A 23,707-nucleotide genomic window follows, 5' to 3' on the forward strand; every position below is an offset into this window, starting at 1 on the left:
AGGGTTGGGTAAAGATGAGATCGCTTTTCCCCTCTCCAACGCCAATAACCTGGTGGAATCAAATTACCCAGCTTAACTCCCAGACACCCGTATGGTACAACTATACAATGCTATGCTATATTTCCGGCCATGCCCATAAAAATGGCCTGGGCGGCTAGTTGGAGTGACCAGAAGCCAACTTTCTTGAAACGTCGCTTTCGAGCTTGCTCATCAACCACATCTCGCGCAAACGCATCGTATACCTGTCCAACATTAGCATGTATCATAGATCACCGGGGCACAGATTCGAGCTTACCGCCGCCGAAAGATCATCCATCAAGCCGCTATCCCAAGTGGTCCAACTGCCATCAAAATCTCCGAGGCGTTTGACGAGGCGACAATTCACTGGAATGAAAGTACGCCTTGAATTAATATAGGCAACAATGGGTCTAATAAGCGCATTGTTGATATATGAAAGATCACGTGTGAAAAGAGGAACAACGGCCCTGACATTGTTCAAGTGGAGGCGGAGATCGGTGACGAGGAACCGCCGGTCATCTTCGGCAGCAGTTTCTTCTGACGAATTTATGTTGGACGTGGTTGACTCAAGGTCCAGGTTAGACGAGACTGTCGCTTCTAGCCGGTCATAGAATCCGGCCATGACCTTCGCAAGGCTTCCATCATTCTCCGCGGGAAACATGATGTCGGAAACGATGTCGACCGTCCCTTCATGTATCCAAGAAAACGGGCCCTGGACTCCCCGATTTAGATGATCGATATTTAGACCATCAATACGAATCCTGCTATGCTTCTTCCAAGGACTCGGTTTACCATCTTCTTCACCTCCATTTTCCAGCTGTGCACCGGTAAAGCCATGAGTTTGTCGAGGGTGGATTGTGAACAATGAGTTATCGTATGACCCCGACATCATATTGGCGGACATAAAGTCATAGAATAGCCACTGTTTTCTCAATTGAGGCAAATCGCATGAAAAAATGCTGACAGGGAAGGGCCTGAAGTTGTCTGGCTGGTATACGGTAACCAAGACATCGCTCATCTTGAAAGAATCAATCTCGAAATCACCAGGATTGTGCTCGTGTCGGTAAGATTTGGGATCAAGATCGTCATCCGACCAGTGAACATATCTGCGGTCGACTACCCCGCGAATGCCCCGTACCTCAACGTCACGAAGAAGTCCTTTACCGTTGATCCACTTCGTGAATGACAAGGTAACATTGACCGTTTCAATCGACACATCGAATTGTGTGTAGTTGGTGTCCTCTTCATCTGACACGGGCCGCTGCTCGGGCAGTTCAGGGTTGGTTTGCTCCCCGAGGGCGGCGGCGGCGACAGCAGCAGCGGTTTTCGAAGAGCCCTTGCTTACATGCCCCGTTCCTTGCCCTGGTCGCCTGGAAACAAACACGTTCTTGAAAGTTATCACGCCATCTTTCCATTTCGGAACAATTGCAGACTCGAAGACAACCTTGACACCGGAAGACTTAGTGAGATAATTGCCGATCCAACCAGCCAATGTTTCTATAGAGATTAGCATCGGATTAATGTCGATGAGAACCACTTCGGGCCTACCTTGGGCGAACACAGTATTAATCGCAATGATAAGCAATGAGAAGAAAGTGGTAGTACCCAAGACTACCCAAACCACATGTCCCAAAAGCACCCATGAGAAGAGAGCGGTTATTTCATCCAGATTGAAAGGCCTGACACTTCGTATAGAGAACCACTTGAACCGGACCTTAAGTCGTGACCAGAACCCATTAGCTGCAGCCAACAATTCTTCTTTCGTAGGCCGGTGCAAGTGCGGTATATGTGGCAATCGGTCCCTGAGATGGCGGTTTAATTGCCCTTTTTGATTAAGCTCAGGTAGCTGCGGCTCGGAGACCTGACTTTTATCGTTGATGGATGTCTCAGAACCTTTACTGAGCCTGTCAGGATGATGGCGGTCGTCATTATGATTTTTAGAATCCTTCCGTAACTCGGTCGTCCTCCGATCGTCTGGGCTCGTATGAAGACTGCGCCTAATCATAAGCCAGGAGACAATACCCAAGCCCTTTCTTCCCGGTGTAGAGATCCTATGCGGCATCAAACCCTTTGGAGTGATGGCGTATGTTGCCCTGGCTGAAGTGTGATCGGAGGCGCCATGTACAAAGCCCGCGGTAGCAAATCCTCTGATAGGTCGAGTCGGTTTTCGTGAAAGTGAGCTATATCCTTTCGCAATATGTAAATTGCAAAAGCCAGCTCCGAGGTCTTCTGTATTTGTTTTATATGATAGGCACGACACGCGCCTTTCTCGCAATCCATTTCCAAATATTGATTCCGTTGTTCCCCATAAGTTGGTGTACAACCTGCGCCCGAGATAGCCAGACATGATTGCCGTCACATGCTGGACAATCTGGGAAGGCAGGTAAGCAGTAGAGAACCCTCTCTGGTATTGATCAGAAAGCTGCAAAACAAGCCAGGTTATTAGATGTATAGCTGGGATGACAGATGCATGCGTCTCAAATCACCGGGCAGAAGCACGGTGCTATCTAACCAGGCGGACCGCGAATAAATTTCCATGAAATCATCCCGCCTCAACAGGAGCGGGTCCTGTTTGTAATGTTTGCATCGAAAATTCACAAATTCACACTATAACCACACATCTTTTCCATAGACCGTAAAATCTGTGATAACGGACTCCGACTCTGATTTACAGCCTAAACCGTCGAGTATTCAGATACCACTCACAGAAAAATGCCTGCACCCACAGCTTTACGGCAAAATGCCGAACTAGAAATGACAGAGACGCTTGTTGCGCCTACTATGTCAGGTCAGTCCCCGCCAACGCTTTACGGGAACCCGACCGGGTGGCCATTCTAACGTCTTCCAGAGCAAGACGAGGAGATCTTGATCGACGCCCAAACTTCGGCAGATCAGGTTTCTTCAGGACTCGCGCCTGAGATTGAGCCCACTCAAGACAGCGATATGCGTATCGACGAAGAGGGACGGCCCCTCTTCACGCCAGCCAAAGACACTAGCAGGGTATATCGAGTTGAAAGCAGGAAGGTTCCTGTACCACCGCATAGGATGACTCCTTTGAAGGCTAGCTGGGCACGCATCTATCCCCCGCTTGTCGAACACCTTAAACTTCAAGTGCGCATGAACATCAAGAATCGAGCTGTGGAACTACGTACGTCACGATTCACGACCGATACGGAAGCCCTGCAGAAGGGCGAGGATTTCGTCAAAGCTTTTACTCTTGGATTCGATGTCGATGACGCTATCGCACTTCTCAGGTTGGATGATCTTTACATACGTTCATTTGAGATTCGGGATATTAAAGCCCTCAACGGAGAGCACCTTAGTCGTGCAATTGGACGTTGTGCTGGTAAAGATGGGCGAACAAAATTTGCGATAGAGAACGCTACTCGGACAAGAATCGTCATTGCAGACCAGAAGATTCACCTGCTAGGCGCAGTGAAGAATGTCGACTGTGCCCAACAGGCCATTGTTAGCTTGATTCTTGGCAGTCCACCGGTCAGTAACCTTGTGACGATCCTGTCAATTGTCGTCTCAGATGATGCAACGGCTGCTAACTCCTCAACAGGGCAAAGTGTATGGGAACCTTCGTAAGGTGGCTTCTCGCATGAAGGAGCGTTTTTAGGGGGGAAAATACCAACCGTCAGCATCATGGGAACTACGGTCTCTGCCTCTACCAGAGTTTTGTTTCTTTTTCTCTTTCTTTTTATGACATGGTATCGGCGTTAGGGGTTGTGGCATATGATCTGGATAGAGTATAATGGATATGACGACACAGAAACGAGGGAAGGAATACTCCACTGGATATTTTATCTATTCATATTCAGAAAATCATCGCAAGAGTATAACACTAAACTAGGCTGGTGAAGCATTGATTAAATTGGGCCCCGGTATGCCTAATCCTTCTTCAACGGATAATAAATCTCCTCCACTCCACTCCTGGTAATAACCATCATCTGCAAGCCATCTCCGACCTCAATATGTCTTTCGACGGCGCTAGTGAATGCATCTCGCACCAGCTGCTCAACAGTATCTCTTGGTAGTGGCTCCGCTTTCTTGGGCTCAAGGGCATGCCCTTCCCCGCTACCCGGAATATATTGGTTTTTAAAGTTGACCTGGTTGTCCAAGAACGGCATGATCAGACTTGCTGCAGACCCTGCAGCCCTGCATTGCTCTCTCTCGTACGAGCCAACCGGATCGTAGCTGTACAAGGCACCCTTACCATCCTCGTCCAAGCCCGCTAAAATAGCATGCACATAGTAGGGAAAGAACCGTTTCTGGTAAAGAATTGTTGACAAGCGTTGGGCACAGGCTCTCACGGACATGGGCTTTCCGTGCTGGTATTTGTACATCTTCACCACTGCATCTAGTCGCTCTTTGAGGGCCTGACCATCTGCCGCGAAGCCCACGACTGACAAGACGATGTTGGCACCTTCGCCAGACTCGTCATCACCGCCAATTTTGAACACCTTAGGAACATAACGAGAGTTGATGTTGTATCCTGCAACGGATCGAGTATCTCCAGCCAGGATCGCGAAATCGGAGCCCGTAATGCCTAAGGTAGAGCCGCCGTTATCCGTATAACTGCCGTTGTACATTAGCTTGATCCCTATGATACAGTGAAGACAGTGATGCATACGGATAGAAAGAGTGCTCTCTGTGGGGAGCACTGTTCGCATTGGAGAAGGAGTATCCGATGGCCTCGCTAAGAGGGTTGCCGGCAAGAGTCGTCATTCTTCGTAGAGTTCGAATGTGTAGATAGTATCAATTAGTAGGAAGCGATGAAGATTTTGTAATACTCTGGTCGTCTAATGGCTGTGGATGTAGCGGAGGGCGTTCGTTATGTAGGTAGTTGTAGAAGTGAATGGTAGTAGGACCTCTAGCTGAGCTGTTGCTGAGCATCTGACGCGGTGTTGTAGCTGCCTTCTGCTTATATAATCACGCACAGCTTCCGTCATGAGCTGGGAGCAATTGTTACCGCGGAGTCAACTGCCGTCTCCAGGTTATCTAAAGAATTAGCGTTGTCTTATTCGAGTCTAATGTCCAACTCCTACGTCGCCTCATAATTCACTTTCTCACACGAACGCTTTATCTTTGAAGCTCAATTGGCTTATCTGAAACCCGGAACGCACCGGGAACTGACGCCCAGTTATAATGCTTGGCTTAGGAGCGTATGAAAGCAGCAGTGACGAAGAGGTGGAAAACAATTTGCCCTCAGTACAATCGAAGGTAATTGGAGCATTATGCTGTGATATCGGCCTTTACTAATATGAACCCGGCAGAAGATCGCAAGCCAGCAAGCACAGCCACAAGAAGTGACAAAAGCTACAGGTGATTGGAGATATAATCTACTTGTCTCTGAATCTAGTGGGACTTATTTAACATGTTACCAAAGCAGAAATCGCCAATGTAGCCACACCATCAAAAGAGATACCTGTTCCAAACACAGACAGGCCTGTTCTTGGGCCGACGCATGAAGGCTCACAAAATCCGCAAGAGCAACCGGCCGAACATTCACAAGTCTTCTCAGCGGACCGAACATTGATCCATGACCTAACACTTCCTCCGATACCAAACTTAGACATCCCACCATCTCCCCCGGGCTCTCCTAACCCTGCAGCAAATGCCAAATTCGCACACTTCTTGACCCTAAAGAAACAGGGCATGCATTTCAACGAAAAGCTCGCCGGGTCTACATCCCTCAAAAACCCCAGTTTATTGAAGAAGATGATGGACCATGCCGGCATTGATGAACAAGCACAATATCACACATCTCTACCACCCGAAATATGGAATATCAGCGATCTGCCAAGTTGGGGGTATAAAGAGGAGCTTTTAAAAGCGCAGAGGGAAATTCAAAATAGGGCCGAAGAAAAGAAGTCCGCAGGACAGAGGGATGCTATCAACTTTGTGGCTGCCACGCCTAGCGAGTTCTCCCGTGCAGGCCCTATTCCTGGTTCAAGGCCAAAACAAAGGTAATATACGATGGATAGTTCAGAGTGCAAGTGTCACTGTCAATGATGGCAGGGACAGTATGACCAGGCGTACAATGCTTGGGAAGCAAAGAAAGGCCCTTTGATCCCAAAGCCTATGATAGGAGGCCACTTTGTGAAAGGAAAGTTATCTGCTGATGATAGACTTTCTCTCACGAAATGACTTTATAACGTCTATTTCTAGGGTCAAATAACCGAAAACGTAGCAATAGTGAGATACCCGTTATCGTGCAGGGACGACTCTTTCTTACTGTAGTAGTAGGAGGGACTCTGTCATCTTTAAAGGGGCCAACCTCCAAAAATCCCTTCCCTCCGCCCCTCAAAAAGGCACCTCATCCAATTAGTTGGAATTTGAAAATAAGTAAGACGCAATTAAAATATCTATGATCATTTCACGCTTCTCTTGTAGGGACTATTGTTAGGCTATACTTGGCAGTATCTAATTTTCGCTAAGCGCGTGTGTTGGCCTCCGATAGGCGCGGCGGGAGGTGATAGCATTGCTCACGTAACATGAGCTCCGTCAGCTCTACTGCCTACCGACCCGACCCCAGAACAGCGTCGATATCATCACAAGCTACTATTTCCTTCTCAAGCATCAGTTTGAACTTCCACATCAAACCACATTTTCCGGTATACTCAGTGAAAATACACACAATCACCCATCCTAATATCGTGCCAATCGCCCATCATGAATCACTTTCCCGAAGCTTGGGGTCGCGTAAGAGCATCATCGCATTAAATTAGTGATGTCGCTAACGAAGTGCTGAAAGCCTAGGGATGACGTTTACGGACCCTACAACGCCTCATACCTCCAGACAACTGGCCCGAAAACCCACACTCAGTCACCTGCTGTGACTGGTACGTCGGTAGTGGCAGTCAAGTTCAACGGCGGAGTTGCCATTGCTGCCGATAACTTAGGTATAGCTGAGAATCATAATGGAGACTAAAGTCACACTTTCGCTGACGGCCAATCTTTCTTACAGCATCATACGGATCCCTTGCCCGCTTCACCGATGTGAAACGACTTCGCAAGTTCGGCGATTCTGCCATCATTGGATTCAGTGGTGACGTTTCGGATATGCAGTATATTGACCGACTACTGGAGTCCATCGACATCAGAGAGAATTACTCTACCCACGGAAACACGTTGAACGCCAAGAATCTTCATACTTATTTGTCGAAAGTCTTCTACAAGCGCCGTTCTGAGTTCAACCCCCTCTGGAACCACGTCTTGGTGGCCGGGTTCGATGGAGACAAGAAGCCATTCCTCAGCTCAGCGGATCTGCTGGGGACCACCTTCTCGGCTCCGCATCTCGCGACCGGCTTTGGTGCCCATCTTGCCGTCCCGATCCTTCGCCGGCTGTTCCCAGAGGAAAGGCCTATTGAGTCAATCACCAAGGATGAGGCCGTGGCGGCGCTAAGAGAATGTATCAAGGTTCTCTGGTACCGTGATGCGCGGAGTCTGGACAAGTACTCCTTAGCTGTTATTACTGAGGAGGGAGTTGAGATCCAGGAGGACCAGCAAGTTGAAGCCCAGAGCTGGGCATTCGCCGAAACCATCAAGGGATATGGGGCTCAGGTTAACTAGGATATGGCTTTGATTACATGCTTGTGCCACTTGAGTAATAGAACGAATCCAACAAAGTACGTATGGTGAAGTCACTGCGAACGTGTCTTGGTTGTAGGGCGCTATTTATATGAAGATGCACAAGATAGTAGTCCTTATGGTTGGTGGTCGGGATGCCACACTGTTAAAAGGACCCCTGACGGTCCTTGTTACACCCAATGTGCCCCGCGCCACCTGTTCCTTTGATTATTGATTCAGAGCTTAGAAGAGGGCTTGTCGAAGACAATGCGATTCAGGCATGATCCGACACCCTCAAGAGAAACCTCAACCAAATCACCATCCTTGAGCCAGAGCGCCGGCTTTCGACCCATACCAACACCTTGGGGTCTGGAGCAGTTAGCCTTGTGCATGGTAAGTGCGAAATGAGCAAATGAGCGCTAACTTACGTTCCTGTAAAGATTACATCCCCGGGCAACAAGGTGGTACCCTGAGATAAGAACGACACTGTCTTGGCCACATTGAAGATCATATCCTTGGTGGATGATGATTGAACCGTCTGACCATTCAGTTTTGTCGAAATCTGCAAGTTGTTGGGATCACGGATTAGCTTCGAAGATACAATACCTGGTCCAAAGGGCGCCCATCCGTCGAAGCCCTTGCCCAGCCCCCATTGCCCTCCACCATGCTTCAGCTGCCATTCACGATGAGAGACATCGTTTCCAACGGCATAACCCAAAACATAGTCCAGGGCCTGACTCTCGGGCACATTCTTAGCTTCCTTGCCGATAACGACAACCAATTCACACTCATAGTCCAAACCCTCACCCTGTTGGGCCATGCGGGATACTGGGACATCATCTGTAGGCCCCGTAACAGAGGTGACGGGCTTGTAGAAGAGAACTGGAAATTTGGGCAAGGGTAGGTTTGATTCTATGGCGTGTTGTTCATAGTTGAGTCCCAGACAACGCACGGTCCCAATGTCCTTTCTTGCCAACGGCGCCAGGAGCATTTTGATATCAGCAGTTTGGTCTGTGACTTGGTGCTGTCCGAAAATATCGCCCCGGATAACCCGTGCTCTCGTGGCTTGGGCAATGTCGCTCACGCCTGCTGACAATAGGGCGTCTCCATAGTAAGTCTGGCCGTCCTTGGCTAAGAAACGAACCAGACGCTGTGCCATGAGACACAATATCAGTTCTTGAAAGAAGGAGTGGGCCAATGGAAAGGACGTGGACTCACAGAGAAGGTGGCCATATCGATCAAAGGTGCTAATAGTGATGATACCCCGTGTATGTAGTAGTAGTAGGTCAAAGTATATCAAGAGTAAATGAAGTTTAATAGTATGAAAAGCAGCTGGAGTCTAACTATGAGGTGATATAAATCTGTATTTCAAGGCCAAAAGTGGCTTTGGTCTGACGAAGCTCCCACCAGCACTTCTTGTCCCGATAGCTGACTAGTTACTAATGTTAGTACGGGAAGTAGTTAGATAACGAGAGGGGGTTTCTCCAGCTCCTCGGCTCCAGGATTCTCGGCCGGAAGGGGAAAGCAGGTCGGCTACTACGTATGGGGTAAGCGGATCGGCAGCCTCCGGGGAAAAAGCCGAACAAGCTACCAGTAAGCATGCTCTGCATTTCCGAACTTCTGAACTCTTCAGTCTGGTAATGCAGTTATACCACTACTAGCACTCGCATCTCCTCAAGCCTGCAACGACTATATAGACCCAATGGCTCGGCTGTCAGGCCTCCAAAGACAGGTGCTGTCTCTGTATCGGACATGCTTGAGAGAAGCCGGGAAGAAACCCATTGTGAGCAAACACCTCGTCGCGCTGTCAAAGTTTTGTTTCACTGGCTAGCCAGCGAACTTGGGCTGATTTGTTCTGCTAATTCATACCCGGTAACTAGGAGACGAGAGAGAATTTCAGGGCATATGCTAGGTGCGTTCCTTGGGCGAAATTCTCAATCGAAGAAAACTGGTCTCCTGGCATGCTCGCTCTACAGTGCGCTAATCTCGAAACAGGGCCGAATTTCGAAAGAACTCCTCTGTTAGCAAGAAGGATTTCGGTGCGATAGAGTATCTACTACGGAAGGGGCAGAGGCAGCTTGAGATGTACTCATCCCCCGGAATCCGCAATATCCGGTGATTTCAATATCCTGTCCTCGGGGCAGTCCCGGAAATTCAAAGAACAGCCCTCCTCATTTGGATGTAGGTGAACGGCCCAGTAAACGAAATACAGCATGGCTTTTTGCTCCCTATGATGCAACTTTTTTGAGGCTCACTATGTAGGGATGAACTCTTATGTCACGTGATCGCGGAAGATTCGCGCGGGTTCTCGTACATACCGCAAGTCGCTTATCTTATCGGGTCGGTGACGGAAGGCTCCAGATGCATCTGGTGTCATCTCGCTCCATCGCTGTCGCTCCTAGCATCTGCCAGAACACTCGGCTCGCTTCTGTATGACAGAGAACGTTGGATGATGGCGTTTTCTAGAAATCCTTTGGCCAGGAATATAAGGATGGGTTTTAACCAGCCTAACATGTTTATCTGTACTCAGAATCAATCCATTCTCATCACAAGATAAATCAGAGACATTCATATCCTCTTTATCAACGATCCAAAACCGCAGCTATCTCCTTCCGAAATCATTAGCTTTCATCAAACACCCTTGACATTCTCAAATAAATCACAAACAATGGCTTACTTCCCTCGATTTGCCGGTGACTTCGCACCCTTGTTCCAACTTCTGGACGATTATGATGTCCACCGGTCTAGCCGCCCCAAGAACAGGAAGGCCACACCCGTCCGCTCATTCACTCCGAAATTTGATGTCTATGAGGTGAACGATGTATACCACTTGGAAGGCGAACTTCCTGGGGCCGAGCCGAGCAACATTGAAATCGAATTCTCTGATCCACACACCCTGGTCATCAAAGGTCGCGTGGAGAAGAACGAAGTGGCCAACCCCCAGACAGCGGGTCAAACATCGCCGACAAAGTCACACCAACCGACAGTTGAGGATGACGATGAAGACGAAGACAACAAGTCAACTAAGTCCTCGGATAGCCACCCCACGCAGCTGGTCTCACAGAAACAAACCGAGCCAACCTGCAAGTACTGGGTTTCCGAACGCCAGACTGGCGAATTCTACCGCACATTCACCTTCCCGACGAGAGTGCATCAAGATGCAGTCAAGGCCAATCTGACAAATGGAATCTTGTCGCTACAGATTCCAAAGGAGCCTGCCCCTCAGGTCAAGAAGATCCGCCTCGAGTAAAGCGATCGATGAATATCATCTCGGATTTTTCTTAGCATCGGTTTCCACTCTGCGACAATTTTTTCTTCTTGACTTACCTACCATGGCCAAACGATCTTCTGCCAGTTCACGCAATGATATGAATGTTTCTGCACCTGCATTATGATGGGGTTCTGTGGGCCAGGAGTACATTGGAATGATTGTTCAATCTCTGCATGTATTTTACTAAGTCGTCATGCGATGACAAATAATGAATATCTAATTTTCTTACATATGCTCCTCGTAGATTACGAGTATGAACGAAAGGTACCGACTGACAGCATCACCCATGACAGAGAGTTCATAGACATGTCCGATTCATCATGGTCTCTACTTACTGTAGATACTACTACCTAAGTATGTCAGTACGGTCACTAATTGAGTTTGCAAGCGCTACCATCCTAGTTACTAGACACCTCGCACAATAATCCAGCGAAAGCACATCATCCATGCACGAGGCATACATACATATGTACCGGAAGCATATCAGATATCAGATCCATAGGTCAAAAATGGCATACCAGCAAATCCCACGAACTACTAGTCTTTCCGTAACTTTAAATTGTGACTAAGGTTCTCGAGCAATCCCCTCGACAATACACCGTAATCATGCAAAACTGCAGTCACAAAAAAAAGAAAAAAATTATATTACAAGTAATGTGAGATAAAGCCGAAGAAAAGAAGGTTTTAACCCTTGCGTTGAGCGTACTCCCAAGCACATGTGGTTGCTTCAAGTATTTTGCTTCAATATTATGCATGCAAGATGCAAGCTCCCCACCTGTGGATATGGATTGAGAATCATTGCCGACTGTGGGTGGGGGTCTGCGGCTCCACGATTTACACAGTAGTTACTAGTTACTCCATACTAGATAGATAGTTAATTTGGGGGGAAACTTTGTGTGTACGATTAGCTAATATGTACTACACGTAATTAACTAGTTAGCTGCTGGAATACTCGAAACTAAGTTCTCAGATAACTAACTAGTGGGCATGTTTGTTAGTCAAGGTCTGGATACATCTATCAGATGTGTAACATCTTCTTTGGAACTGCTTGCTTACAAGTAAGATAATTACTTACCTACTCCCTGTATGCAGCTTTCGATCGGGTTGGGTTCGACGTCTGCCAGGTGGTCTCTCGGTCGTTTGGGCGTCTGCCGCCTTGGATTGCGCGCTTGATTGTAAGCATGCCCGATCCTTCGGATCAGCCTAGCTAACTGGGTATGAATGCACGGACACCGCCAGATCTTACTTGACTCAGTCCCCATCAATTCGATGATGATGGAGAAGGGGTCTCACCGCTACATCTGGTGTTTCGGACTGTTGGGCTAGATGGCAGCTTATCGCGGCTATGTAATACTACTTGGCGCTGATGAATTGTTCACACGATACAGGAAGCCCGCAAAGCGGGGATAGATTGATGATGAGTATACCTCGCTTTTCTCCTTGTCCACTCCAAGATATGTACAAGCGGAGGGAAGGATCCAATATAGTCAATATATCAAATGTCAAAAAGTAAACACGAACAAAAAAAGAAAAAAAAAAAAGAAAACTCCTAGACTTTCCCGCGCCAGTCGAACTCTGATATAGTACTATATAAATGGAGCACAAACAATCATCCAGGTTACCAAATGGGTATTTGTAAAGCAGTGGAAACGAATGAATCAAAGAACCAAGACCAAGTTAGCGCCGTAGAGGAGATATCCGCCCGTTACACTTCAGAGTGGATATCCCGGCACCGAAGCACAAGACTAATCGAAAAAGAAAGATTTTGGAAGAGAATGGTGGCATATCATGCAGGTGGAAGGATGATGCCAAATAGTGACGCACAAGTGAATGAGAAAGCTGGAAAAAGCCACTGCATCAACGAAAAATAGTTGGTGAAGCGGCCTTGTAAAGATCTGGATGTTTAGCATGCCTCGTCAGCCTCTTCCGCTGACTTTCAATACTTCGGCTCCTAGTTCTTCCTCTGAACTGTCCAGATACCGGTCTCCCTGTATCCAAGCCTTTCGCGCTCTCTGGGACTGGCACGTGAAGTGCATCGATATGTGGCATTGGTAGCCACGCAGTGCTCATCGTGCTGCTGCTACCCTGCACGTCATGCTCCGTCACTGTGGTCATGGGTTGTTTCCAGCTTTTCTCCGATGAAGCTAGGAATGCTCCGACATGCTCCCATTGGGGGTATTGATGAGGTATAGCATCTGCAGAGACAACTGACAGGCCAGGGGAGGTATTATCGAGGCTCCTCAATTGGTGGCAATATTGAGAGTAGGGCATTGTATGCCGATATTCCGGAGGAGTCGCGAATGAACTGCTCCTTAGGCGCGGTTTGGGGGGCATCGGTCGGAGGTCATGACACATAGACCATCTGTGGGACGGCCAGCCATAGCTGTCGACTCTGGGCCTTGCCCATGGACTCTGAAGGCTTGATTGACGGTGTACCGAGGGCTCGTAGCCAAGTTCTGGGCTGTTCCTGGCATCCAAAAGCCCGTGGTCCTTGGAATTACCGTTGAATGTGAATCTGCGGGTCACTCCAGGTTGGTGTGTGGATGTGCGAGAATCAGTCGATCGTCTAGTGGAACGAACGGAGGCTGCGGAGCTGTATCCGCTGTCAACCGTTCCATGAGCATGTTGAAGTTCTCGATGCCCGTGGTCTCGGAAGGAACGTTCAAGTTGGCGGACAAACCATTTCTCTTCATCAGCGACAGAGATACCTTCATCTTCTGTTTCACAACCACGAAGTCTGTACGGTGTTGATGTTGCTGGAGATCTCTCGAAAGAAAATGGACTTGCAGGGTGATCGTCAGGATTTCCCACTTCAGTAGGTGGAATCTGTAACTTTGGAGCACGGGCAGTATCGTTACATGGGACCGGAGCAAAGTCTTGGATGTTTGAGATATCAAAGCTGGTTAGATCAACCTTTTCAAGTGCGCTGTCCCGGACGATCTCAGCTTTCCGGGATTGCTCAATTGCACTCTCAGAGGCATAGTCCTGGATGTTCGATAGATCGAAGCTGGTTAGATCAACTTCATGTCCGCTGTCTTGTACAATCTCAGCATTGTGGGATTGCTCGTCTACAATTTCAGAAGCTAACGGTGGTTTCTGATCCATATGGTATGGTACCTTGTGGGTATTGTGCTGGGGCTGTCCCGGCTTCGTATCATGCGTGTGGATGCTAGTAGGTTCAGGATTCGGGCTGTTGGGACGGTTCAATCGAGTCCTGTCGCTGGGGCATGGAGATGCAGAACCATTTACCACGCGCAACGATCCTAATTTGAGAGCCCCTAAATGAGTATATTCGAACTCATTGGGTGTTGCTGGACGGAACCGGGTAACCGGACTAGGTGATCCAGCAGCATCTTCGTAACCGGATGGTAACGGCCTTGGAAATGCAGATGTTTCGTTCAAATAATTGAGTGACATCGTGGGTTCCTGTACAACTGGTGATGACAATCGTCGGGCTGTATCTCTTGGTGGCCTTCTTGTTGCGATGCCGGGCCGTGTTAGCAGCGATCGTCGACGGATGAGAGAAAATCCTTGGCTGTCGACCCTGAATAGTGTATTGGAAGACGTTGCCTCCTCGATTGTACTATGATGCATAGTACTTTGCGCTCTCTGAGGTGGAGTATGCGCAGAATACGCCCGTCTTGGTCGCGGTGGCCGTGCCATCAATGGTTGTGGTCGACTTGGGAGAGTTGTTGCCTGGAAGCTATTGTGTCTGGAAGAACGGCGAGAGACTTGACCGGCCATAACAGAGTCTGGCATAGGGACGGTAGGAACGGGCGAGTACAGACTGAAATCATCTGGCTCTTTGACCATAGACTGGCATTTTCGGGCCCTGCTGAGAGTGGGCCATGGCTCCCCAGGTCGATAGGAGGCAGATGGAAGAGACTGCGACCTCCTTGTGCATACATCAGGCTCAGGGGCCTTGAGAGAGATGGAAGTTCCGGTCCAAGGGTCTTGCCAAGCAGTACAAGCAGGGCATTCTGTAGGAGAGCTGGTGCCGGAAGTATGACGAGATGTTTGACGAGATGCGCGGAAGCTGTTTGAAGCTAGCGTTGCCCTATTCGGAGGCGGTTTTGACAGCCGATTGGTGCGGCGACGCTTTTCTTTGCTCTGTACTGAAAGGTAGCCTCCCATGGCTTCCTTTCTTGAGTGGAAACCGGAGTGAAGGTTTCAGAAGAACCTGATCCTCTCACCTAAAGGTGCGAGGCCGACATGGGCAGGCCGCAACGTCAGACAATTCAACAAATGGCGTCCAGTGGCTGATAAACAAGTTCACTTCAGGGTTTAATCCGGTAATGCCATAACAGTGGTCAATCCTGCAGAAAAAACTTGGGTACCAACGAGGCTGGAAGCACCAGGCTCCTGCCTATGAGGTAGATAGGCCGAGGGAAGGTTTCAAAAACTTTCGACGATGTCAACCCCGGGTTGAATTGAAAGACTTTAGCAGAACACGCAGAGGAAACAAGAGGAAGATTTTGGACGGGACTGGTTCGAGCTTTCGCCCGAAGCGCTGACTTGCGACGCTCAAGCTGGTAAAGAACCAGAGCGTATTTAGATGATGGGGCAAAAAAGCAAAGACGGCCGACTATATAGGTAGCGAGAGGGAAGCGCTACCCAAAACGAAGAGACAGGACAATGAACTGTTGTAATAAAAAGGAAATACAGCACGGGCGGAATCAGCCACGTCCAACTAGTGGGTTTCCTCCCTCCTGATTTGTTTTATACGGTAGATAGGCAGACAGAATTGAGATGTCAGGAGAAGAGGTACTGAAAGAGTAGTGGTGGAGGGTGGAAGACGACAAAACCAGGAGTGGTGGAGGATGTATTATGCAATAGTAGAACAAAGGAGGTACAAGAAGGGGAAGAAAAAGAATATTATCAGATTACCCCAATCCCTGGTCGGCCAGATAAAGATGGGAACAAAAAGGAATAAAATAATAAAATGATAAGAGAAAAAAAAAATAGAATAAAAGAGACCAAAACCAAATCCAGAATGAAAATCAAAAACACGGGGTTGAATGGGATGAAGCGGATGGAAAAGAAAGATCGATTAAGAATCGTAGCTGGGGTAAGTAAGGGAAATCAGATACATAAGTGGAGTGGAGATGGACTGGGCTGCCATGGTTGAGGATGCACGAAAGACACCAGAGTGACGAATGCGTTTATCCACAGGCAACTGTAGCTCTCACGGACAACGGAATGGGGAACGCGATAATGGATCGGCAGGTTGCAGACGGTCGGAAAAGGGAACCAGCTTCTGACAAGATCATTGTGTAAGAGCGAGAGACCGTGTGTGTGGATGTGGATGTGGATGTAGATGTGGATAAGGGTGTCAGAGTAAATGGAGCTAAGAAGGAGCAAACACACCCGGACATTATTCACCAGCCAGCCAAGGTACCTTCAAAATTTTTTTTACCCTCTTCGACAATAGGAATTGGAGAAGGATGTGGATGGAGCCATGGGAATGGACGGTCAAGTCAGCCTTGGACTGGCGTGGCCATTTCAGAACTCAGACTTTCGGACACAACGCCATCCCTGAAAGCGGACAAGTCAAAGCAAGAATTGCACCGGCGATGCCCGCTAGAAGCACCCAAGAAAAAAAAAAAATAAATTAATAACGATTAAAATAATGACCATACCTAACACTAAAAAAGAAGGCAAAAGAGGGAAACGAATGAGTGCATGAAGAGGGAGGGGTATCGAGGGTATCATTCTATTCCGTAGTAACTAAACTCAGTAATTTTGTTTACTACTGTAGATTGTTAACTCAGTTGTCTACTTTCGTTAAGCTATTGTTCCTTTCCGTACATCTTTTCCTCATGATTATCATTCACGAATTATGATCACACCATGCATCGTCGGATGTTTGTCTGATGTGTCTGCAGTTATCTAGTTAATAATTAGCTATTTAGCAGCTAGTCTAGCTGTTCTACTATCTACTTACTTAGTATCTCATCGCTATCCCTTAGGGGGACTGGCAGAAGCTCTCCCTACCAGTTATGGATTAAACAATTTTTCTTAGTTCGACCCTCATTGGGATCGCATTTGGATCGCCAGGACCATCGTCTGTTTTAGCTCCAGCCGTGGATCCCTCCAGGGGTGGAAAGCTTGATGACGATGGAGCCTTGATTGGTGCTGGGCTGGCCGCAAGCAGAACTTGGCCACTAGTTGTTCCTTCCGGACCTTGGTCAGTGAAAGTAGTCAGGATGTTACGGAGGAGAATGCTGTTCCCGCCTCTCCGAGTTATGGAACCTTGGTTCTTGACCACCACCTCCTCCACCACCTACGGGATAGAAGAAGCTGAAAGAATTGATCGCATCCCGTCTTTGGTTAAAATCTATGTATTCTATTCCGTACGTCCCGATGCTATCCTGGAGTACTCCGTGCTCTCCATTCAATCGCACAAGTAACCTACTCCGGACATGTGTACTTTTTTGACTTTGGACTACTTGAACATTTTACTATACTACTATACTGCTACCATTAGCCACCGCCGCCACTACCACCCATAGTCTCCTATTGAACAACTGGATCGTAAGTTAGTCTGCACGCAGTACTCGGTACTACTGCTGTTGTTAACTGACTAGTAAGTTAATTAACTAGTTAAGTTAGTTGTTCGGCTCTAGTTTAGTCATGCCGGTATTTTAGCGTCGTTTAGATTGTTCTGCCTAGTTTCCACCGCTTCCCCGCCCCGCCCTCCATCTGTCAATCCGTCTTCATTCAGTCTCATGAAGTAGGAGTACGTATACTACAGTAGTAGTAAAGGGAGATGGCTGGGGGAAAGAAGTAAGAGTAGTATCATGATTATGCGGTTCTAGTAGGACCTGTCTGTCAGCATCGACAGCACCGACATCAGCTCCAACCCCCCCGCACTGTCCATCTCCCGGATTGATCTCTCTTCTTTACATTCAATTTTACCCTTTTCATTATCGGTGTATCATTGATGGGTCAAAGATCCAGTGATAGAAACCCCTTCGAGTCAGGTCATCTCCGATTGAGTCCTTCTTGGTTCCATGGTTCCATCTTTTACTGCTTTGGAAACCTTTCCCGTTCCGGCGCTCGGCTCGCTCCCTCCTGGTCGGTTTATCCGAAAGCTCCAGCTAGACACTACTTACTCGTTAGATGTCCCGCCGGCAGCTGCGACGTAAAAAATCAGAAAAGAAAGAAACAGAAGGAAAAAATTACTGCAAGCAACAGGAGAGGGTCTCCAACCCGAGAACGGACTGGTTAGTCAACCCACATCCCTCACGAACTGGATCGCTGTCCTCTGGGGCGTACAGAACCAGTGTTTCTGCAACGCAGACGCTTCTGCAGCGCTTGTCTGTCGGTCAGTGGTCGGATTACACCGCGTCTTTACCAGTCGTATGGCGTCTTCTCTTGCCAGTCGACCGACCTTATCGGGTTTCCCTTTGCTCACTGCCGAGGAATTCAAAACTGCCTGTCACGCCTTTCTAGATCGGATTCACGTGGTGGATGATACCAAGGTGGGATGGTCCTCCATCCGTCTCGATCAGCGGGTAAGTTAGTTGCCTCGCCTCATGTCGTTCGACTTTGTTCCACCCTCCTTCTCTTGTTGCCTGTCGCTTGCGGAAGATTCATTGAAATCTGCGCGACAGGGATTCGAACATTGGTTAGGAAGATGGACCTGAACTATACACTTCAATCCTTTCCCCCCCCCTTTCTTTCTTTTCTTCGCTTTTCTTCACCCCTCCCCCCTACTACACCCCACTCTCAGCTAAATCCATTAGGCAACCGGGCCCATCTTGAGTATTGCAAGGGATATCGGTCATGTGGGTACTCGTGATCGCGACGAGCCCCTCCCGGACCCAGAGATGATCGAAGAACTACAGTGGGAGGCCTCGGAAGAAGATCCCGTCCGTCGAACTGGAACCCTTTCCATTGCTCTCTCTCCATTCTACGAGTATCGTCTAACATCAAGCAGGAAGCTCTCATTCGTGCGCCCGAGACGAGTGTCCGTTTACAGGTAATTTATTATATTCTGCTTTCTCCCACGTACCACGTCCCTGTCTTGTATTTCCAATTACGGCAGGACAACCATCCGGGGCCGCTGGGAATTGACGCGGTCTACCAACACCTGGTACCGGAACAATACAGAAAGGAACTCCAGAGCATTGGCATCATGGGTGGTATTAGTTTTGGCGTATGTGCAAGATCTCGAATCCCTAGCCCAAGCTGGAGCTTATGCTTCGTAGTATCATCCAGACTCCGGAACTCCAGCGTTTTTCGTTCATCCATGCCAAACAACGGATGCGATGAGGCACATTGCAGGACAGCTCTGTCTCACTCCCGAGACTTATCTCATGATTTGGCTCGGGTTGGTGGGTAACCGTCTCGGTCTTCAGCTGCCAAAGGAACTCTTCACAGTCGAAGGCATGAAGACATTCCAAGGCACTGCGTCACACAGTTTAGATTGATCCAGAGTATTTCCTCCCCTCTCAGGTTGGATTCCCCCTGGCCTGGCCAACGTATTCCCGGTACATAAGCGAAGCAATTAATCTTCATCCGATGAAGCTTCCATTGGCACATCACTGTCCTCGTCCATAGGGGCTTCCTCTTCGTCACTCTCCTCCTCACGAGGCCGTTTGACACCTTGGCCTGCTTGAGCTTCTCCATTGACTTCTCCGCTGGGCTTCGACGGCAAAGCCGCCGATCCTGGGGGGCCGCTAAATATCGATTTTTGGAGCTCTGTGGATGCTCCCGTGGTTTGACCGGCAGATGTTGTAGTGGGCACATTATACGTTCCGCGCAGCCGGGCAATGACGTCCGAGGGACCCTTAGCATACACAATTTTCTATATTCCCGAGTCAATGAGCGAGGAACAACCGCACTGCACTATGCAAGAACATACCATTTGTTTGCCGAAAAACTCAAACCCCTGGAGGGCCCGCATAGCCTGTGTGCTAGCCTGGACATCTTTAAAAACAATATGGGCCTGACCGCGCATCTTTTGGGTCTTCATGGCGACAACATCGAGAACGGTGCCGTAGGTTGAAAAAAGCATATAGAGGGATAACCGTAGGTCATGCTTGCGCAGCTTGTCTGGGAGATTGGTACAATACAAACTGCAAAAAGAGATCAGTCAGAATGCCCGCATTAGATTGAGAAAGTAGTATCCAAGACTTACGTTTGGTTAGGCAGTCCGGTGGCTGAAGCGGGTTTACCTTGACCACCACCGCGCGTTGGAATTACTCTGGTTGCCATCACTGCAGAGCGACAGAGAAAACCCGGAGGGAAAATAGAGCAGATTCCCAACAATACCTCGAGCAAAAGACCGAAAAGCACACCCCGTCCAGGGAAGGAAGCCAATGGAAAGTGAAACCCGAAGATAGCACAGCTTGTGATGCGAATGAAGTTGAACCTGGATTGAGCGCGAAAGGTCATGTGACATATTACCTAATCATGGCCCATCCCGCCCGCGTCATCGTTCGGGGCCTGGCTTGGCTGAGGTATACTGCCCACCATTCCCCCTCCCCCTTTCCGGTTGGTAACCATCGTACTTTACCTCAATTCTACTCTCTCGTTCACACGGCAGTAGAGAGCTCCTCCTGTCGTCTACTCGCCATGGCCGCTCCCGAAGCTCATCACCTCTTCCACAACCCAATTGCCGATCATTCTTTCTCTCCGGATAAGGCGACCCTTGCAGTTGCGCGGGAAAGCAATGTGGAGCTTTATCAGAAGTCCGGCAACAAGTTCTCGTTGACCGATGAACTCAAGGGCCATGAGAAGACGGTGACTGGAGTGGATATCGCTCCCAACAGTGGACGTATTGTTACCTGTTCTCAGGGTAAGTTATCCTCATCCCCTTGTCCTGCAATAGTCCCGTCTGAGTGACCACGGGAACAGACCGCAACGCCTACGTCTGGGAACGGACCCCCACGGGTTGGAAGCCAACGCTGGTTCTCCTTCGGATAAACAGGGCTGCTACATTTGTACGGTGGTCACCATCTGAACAGAAGTTCGCTGTTGGATCTGGTGCTCGCGTGATCGCGGTGTGCTATTTTGAAGAGGAGAATGACTGGTGGATCTCGAAGCACTTGAAGAAGCCCATCCGCAGCACTATTACCACCCTTGCTTGGCATCCAAACTCCGTTCTTCTGGCTGCGGGGTCGACTGACTCTCATGCCCGGGTGCTTTCCAGCTTCATCAAGGGTGTCGACACGCGCCCGGAGCCCAGCGCCTGGGGTGAACGGCTCCCTTTTAACACAATTTGTGGTGAATTCCTGAATGACTCGGCTGGTTGGATTCAAGGTGTATCCTTCTCTCCTAGTGGAGATGCACTTGCCTTTACTGGCCATGATAGCAGTGTCACCGTCGTATACCCTAGTGCGCCAGAACAGCCGCCTCGGGCGATGTTGACCATCGCCACTCGTCTTCTGCCTTTCAACAGTCTAATTTGGAACGGCGAGAACGAGATCATCGCCGCAGGCCACGTATGTCACTTAAACATTTAGTTTTAGCAGATGATCCATTAGCAAATGTATCGCTAACAGGCATTAACAGGATTGCGAACCGTACCGCCTTCGCGGTGACGAGAACGGATGGCAACTTGCTGGGACCATTGAAAACAAGGCAGGGCCGGGTGCTGGGAGCGCTCGCGAGGAGTCTGCTCTTAATATGTTCCGCCAAATGGATCTTAAGGGACAAACCCAAGCCGACACCCAACTCAAGACTACGCATCAGAATACTATCAGCACCGTCAGGGTCTACGAGGAGGCCGACGGCGTCGTCCGCAGGTTCAGCAGTAAGATATACTCCCCTGATAAGTTATTCTGTGGTTGCGCTAACATTTTAATAACAGCGAGCGGAGTCGATGGCCGCGTTGTTATCTGGACCATCTAGACAACTATATATTGTGCTAGATGCGCTAGGTTTAGCTCAAGGGTTTCAGCATATTGAATGCAATGGATCCTTTACTGCGTCACAAGAATATGGAGCTTGGAAGATAGCTTCAGGTACATAGATTTTGACCACTCGATGTACACAGCATAAATAACAAGGGCACTTGAAGTGCGTGCTTCGTATTTGATGGCCATTCTTAAAGTAACATTCAACTGCTGATTAGTTAGTTACCCTAGTTATAAGCTGTGGTGACTAATCTGTGACGGCGTAATATGTAGGTATGATCGTCACGTAACTTTACGCAAGGATACGTACATCGTGACCGACTCCGCATCACGGGGTCAAGTCAGGGTTCCCCAGATTCTCGACGTCACGGGTTTACTAAGTCTCTCTTCACTTTTTCCAAGTCTCAACCACGACTCTTTCAGCTGCTGCACCGCAGCAGATACCACCAAAGACGATGAAGAAACACTCAGCGCTATGAAAGCCTTTAGTGTGTTGTTCAATTTCTACTCCTTGATCCTCACATACCTCTCCTTCCTCCTGCCGATTCGCGCATTCGTTCGCCTAGAAACGGACCCCATAACTTCAGGTCAGGATTTACGCCCCATCCCCGAGGAGATCTACAACTCTCTGGATGAGCTAGCGCGTGTGGTCGATGTCGCCTACTGCGTTGGCAGCACTGGGCTTCAGAAGCCGTTTCAGTGCCTGAGCCACTGCAGTGACCTCAAGGGGTTTGAGTTGATAACCGTAGGTTGTTCTGCCGTGAGCAGGAGGCTTTGAATGATTAACCTTTTGCTAGACGTGGAATACTGGGCCGTTTCTTTCGGACTCTTGTGGATACATAGCGGTTTCGCACTCGCCGTCACCTAATCGTATCATCGTTGCGTTCCGTGGCACTTACTCCATTACCAACACGATTGTTGATTTATCTGCCTACCCGCAAGCCTATGTGCCGTACAACACCGGACATAAAGATGGCAAGAATGAATCAAGCTGTTACAACTGCACTGTCCACGCCGGATTCTTCACTTCGTGGCAGAACACTCGCTCGACGATCCTCGACCACGTTGCAGCCGCAAGGGAGCAATACCCCAACTATGAACTGGTTTTAGTTGGCCACTCGCTTGGTGGGGCAGTTGCTGCGCTGGCTGGTATTGAGATGCAGCTGCGAGGCTGGGAACCTACGGTGACGACATTTGGAGAACCAAAGGTCGGAAACAAGGCCTTTGCCGAGTTCCTGGGTAAGATATTCCGGTTGGACGAGGACTCTGCATGGCGGTTTCGCAGGGTCACGCATGTTTATGACCCTGTGCCTCTCCTACCACTGGAAGAATGGGGGTATGCGATGCACGCGGGAGAAATCTTCATCTCCAAGGAAGACCTTCCCCCATCTGTGGATGATGTCCACTTCTGTGAGGGCCCTCACGATGCACGATGCATATCAGGGGAGGGAGGAGAAATGGCTTTGGCGGTCGCTCTTCATGAAACGGCGTCTCTGGCTGCAGATGCGAAGTTGCGGGCTGGCTGGGCTGACGCTGAATCTACTGAGCAGCACGATATGCCAGACGGGCGTATTTCACAAGCACCCTTGCACGTGCAGGAAAGTGCCATGAAACACCGAAGCTTATTTGATCTGCCTAGACGACTTATCCCGTCTAGATACCAGTTGTGGGAGCTCCTGTTCTCCCACCGGGACTACTTTTGGCGGGTTGGGCTCTGCGTTCCTGGTCGTGACCGGGCAGGCAAGGGGTGGTGGACGTCGGATTCGTAGTCCCGATGTTCTTCTTACCTACGAAGAGACGACACAAATCATACATGGCTGTAGGAACAAGTGCACGTATGAGATCTTGGTGGATTCGGTTCATATCCCTAAGTATAAGCGAGTCACGTATGCAGCAATACAGCTAGCTATATTCTATGAAATCATAAACCCCTAAGACCAATTTTCTCGAAGTTCGCACTTGATGGGCTGAGCTGAGC

The 23,707-nt window shown here is 48.9% G+C and overlaps 12 protein-coding genes across 12 annotated transcripts; 7 read left to right on the forward strand and 5 right to left on the reverse strand.

Annotated features, from left to right (window-relative positions):
* Positions 1–110: 110 nt before the first annotated feature.
* BO88DRAFT_334780 (mitochondrial distribution and morphology protein) lies at positions 111–2,080 on the reverse strand (the record flags this gene model as incomplete). The annotated part of the gene is made up of 3 exons (XM_025702819.1): positions 111–242; positions 296–1,515; positions 1,567–2,080. 3 exons carry the CDS (start codon positions 2,078–2,080, stop codon positions 111–113), a joined length of 1,866 nt encoding a protein of 621 aa, XP_025565168.1.
* A 593-nt stretch (positions 2,081–2,673) lies between these two features.
* On the forward strand, positions 2,674–3,846 carry BO88DRAFT_402716 (pre-rRNA-processing protein PNO1). The gene is made up of 3 exons (XM_025706179.1): positions 2,674–2,806; positions 2,867–3,513; positions 3,584–3,846. The coding sequence occupies exons 1-3, from the start codon at positions 2,731–2,733 to the stop codon at positions 3,638–3,640; spliced, it is 780 nt and encodes a 259-aa protein (XP_025565169.1). The 5' UTR covers positions 2,674–2,730; the 3' UTR covers positions 3,641–3,846.
* Positions 3,726–4,890, reverse strand: prs3 (proteasome core particle subunit beta 6). The gene is made up of 2 exons (XM_025709413.1): positions 4,655–4,890; positions 3,726–4,599 (listed from the first exon to the last, which is right to left on the reverse strand). Exons 1-2 carry the CDS (start codon positions 4,747–4,749, stop codon positions 3,912–3,914), a joined length of 783 nt encoding a protein of 260 aa, XP_025565170.1. The 5' UTR covers positions 4,750–4,890; the 3' UTR covers positions 3,726–3,911.
* Positions 4,891–5,169: 279 nt separating this feature from the next.
* On the forward strand, positions 5,170–5,994 carry BO88DRAFT_433361 (HCNGP domain-containing protein; the record flags this gene model as incomplete). Its single annotated transcript, XM_025709414.1, has 3 exons — positions 5,170–5,244; positions 5,298–5,346; positions 5,411–5,994. 3 exons carry the CDS (start codon positions 5,170–5,172, stop codon positions 5,992–5,994), a joined length of 708 nt encoding a protein of 235 aa, XP_025565171.1.
* Positions 5,995–6,545: 551 nt separating this feature from the next.
* Positions 6,546–7,662, forward strand: pre4 (proteasome core particle subunit beta 7). Its single transcript, XM_025709927.1, has 3 exons — positions 6,546–6,726; positions 6,779–6,926; positions 6,992–7,662. The coding sequence occupies exons 1-3, from the start codon at positions 6,697–6,699 to the stop codon at positions 7,594–7,596; spliced, it is 783 nt and encodes a 260-aa protein (XP_025565172.1). The 5' UTR covers positions 6,546–6,696; the 3' UTR covers positions 7,597–7,662.
* A 160-nt stretch (positions 7,663–7,822) lies between these two features.
* BO88DRAFT_402720 (fumarylacetoacetate hydrolase family protein) lies at positions 7,823–8,894 on the reverse strand. Its single transcript, XM_025706180.1, has 3 exons — positions 8,812–8,894; positions 8,022–8,743; positions 7,823–7,962 (listed from the first exon to the last, which is right to left on the reverse strand). The coding sequence occupies exons 1-3, from the start codon at positions 8,824–8,826 to the stop codon at positions 7,830–7,832; spliced, it is 870 nt and encodes a 289-aa protein (XP_025565173.1). The 5' UTR covers positions 8,827–8,894; the 3' UTR covers positions 7,823–7,829.
* A 1,045-nt stretch (positions 8,895–9,939) lies between these two features.
* Positions 9,940–11,163, forward strand: BO88DRAFT_226383 (Hsp20/alpha crystallin family protein). Its single transcript, XM_025702039.1, has one exon. It carries the CDS (start codon positions 10,262–10,264, stop codon positions 10,841–10,843), a length of 582 nt encoding a protein of 193 aa, XP_025565174.1. The 5' UTR covers positions 9,940–10,261; the 3' UTR covers positions 10,844–11,163.
* Positions 11,164–12,423: 1,260 nt separating this feature from the next.
* BO88DRAFT_226521 (uncharacterized protein) lies at positions 12,424–15,496 on the reverse strand. The gene has a single exon (XM_025702040.1). The coding sequence runs from the start codon at positions 14,996–14,998 to the stop codon at positions 12,722–12,724; it is 2,277 nt and encodes a 758-aa protein (XP_025565175.1). The 5' UTR covers positions 14,999–15,496; the 3' UTR covers positions 12,424–12,721.
* Positions 15,497–17,986: 2,490 nt separating this feature from the next.
* Positions 17,987–19,299, forward strand: BO88DRAFT_451076 (ATG3/ATG10 family protein; the record flags this gene model as incomplete). The annotated part of the gene is made up of 5 exons (XM_025710614.1): positions 17,987–18,008; positions 18,062–18,381; positions 18,613–18,738; positions 18,807–19,025; positions 19,078–19,299. The coding sequence occupies 5 exons, from the start codon at positions 17,987–17,989 to the stop codon at positions 19,297–19,299; spliced, it is 909 nt and encodes a 302-aa protein (XP_025565176.1).
* A 77-nt stretch (positions 19,300–19,376) lies between these two features.
* BO88DRAFT_451077 (U2 snRNP complex subunit MSL1) lies at positions 19,377–20,086 on the reverse strand (the record flags this gene model as incomplete). Its single annotated transcript, XM_025710615.1, has 3 exons — positions 19,377–19,676; positions 19,734–19,947; positions 20,010–20,086. 3 exons carry the CDS (start codon positions 20,084–20,086, stop codon positions 19,377–19,379), a joined length of 591 nt encoding a protein of 196 aa, XP_025565177.1.
* A 260-nt stretch (positions 20,087–20,346) lies between these two features.
* On the forward strand, positions 20,347–21,899 carry BO88DRAFT_402722 (WD40 repeat domain-containing protein). The gene is made up of 4 exons (XM_025706181.1): positions 20,347–20,669; positions 20,729–21,315; positions 21,386–21,626; positions 21,684–21,899. The coding sequence occupies exons 1-4, from the start codon at positions 20,447–20,449 to the stop codon at positions 21,722–21,724; spliced, it is 1,092 nt and encodes a 363-aa protein (XP_025565178.1). The 5' UTR covers positions 20,347–20,446; the 3' UTR covers positions 21,725–21,899.
* A 305-nt stretch (positions 21,900–22,204) lies between these two features.
* Positions 22,205–23,668, forward strand: BO88DRAFT_360580 (lipase family protein; the record flags this gene model as incomplete). Its single annotated transcript, XM_025703855.1, has 2 exons — positions 22,205–22,474; positions 22,527–23,668. 2 exons carry the CDS (start codon positions 22,205–22,207, stop codon positions 23,496–23,498), a joined length of 1,242 nt encoding a protein of 413 aa, XP_025565179.1. The 3' UTR covers positions 23,499–23,668.
* Between the last annotated feature and the right edge of the window lie 39 nt (positions 23,669–23,707).

The sequence above is a fragment of the Aspergillus vadensis genome (genome assembly GCF_003184925.1).
Source record: "Aspergillus vadensis CBS 113365 unplaced genomic scaffold BO88scaffold_5, whole genome shotgun sequence".
NCBI classification, from domain to species: Eukaryota; Fungi; Ascomycota; class Eurotiomycetes; order Eurotiales; family Aspergillaceae; genus Aspergillus; species Aspergillus vadensis.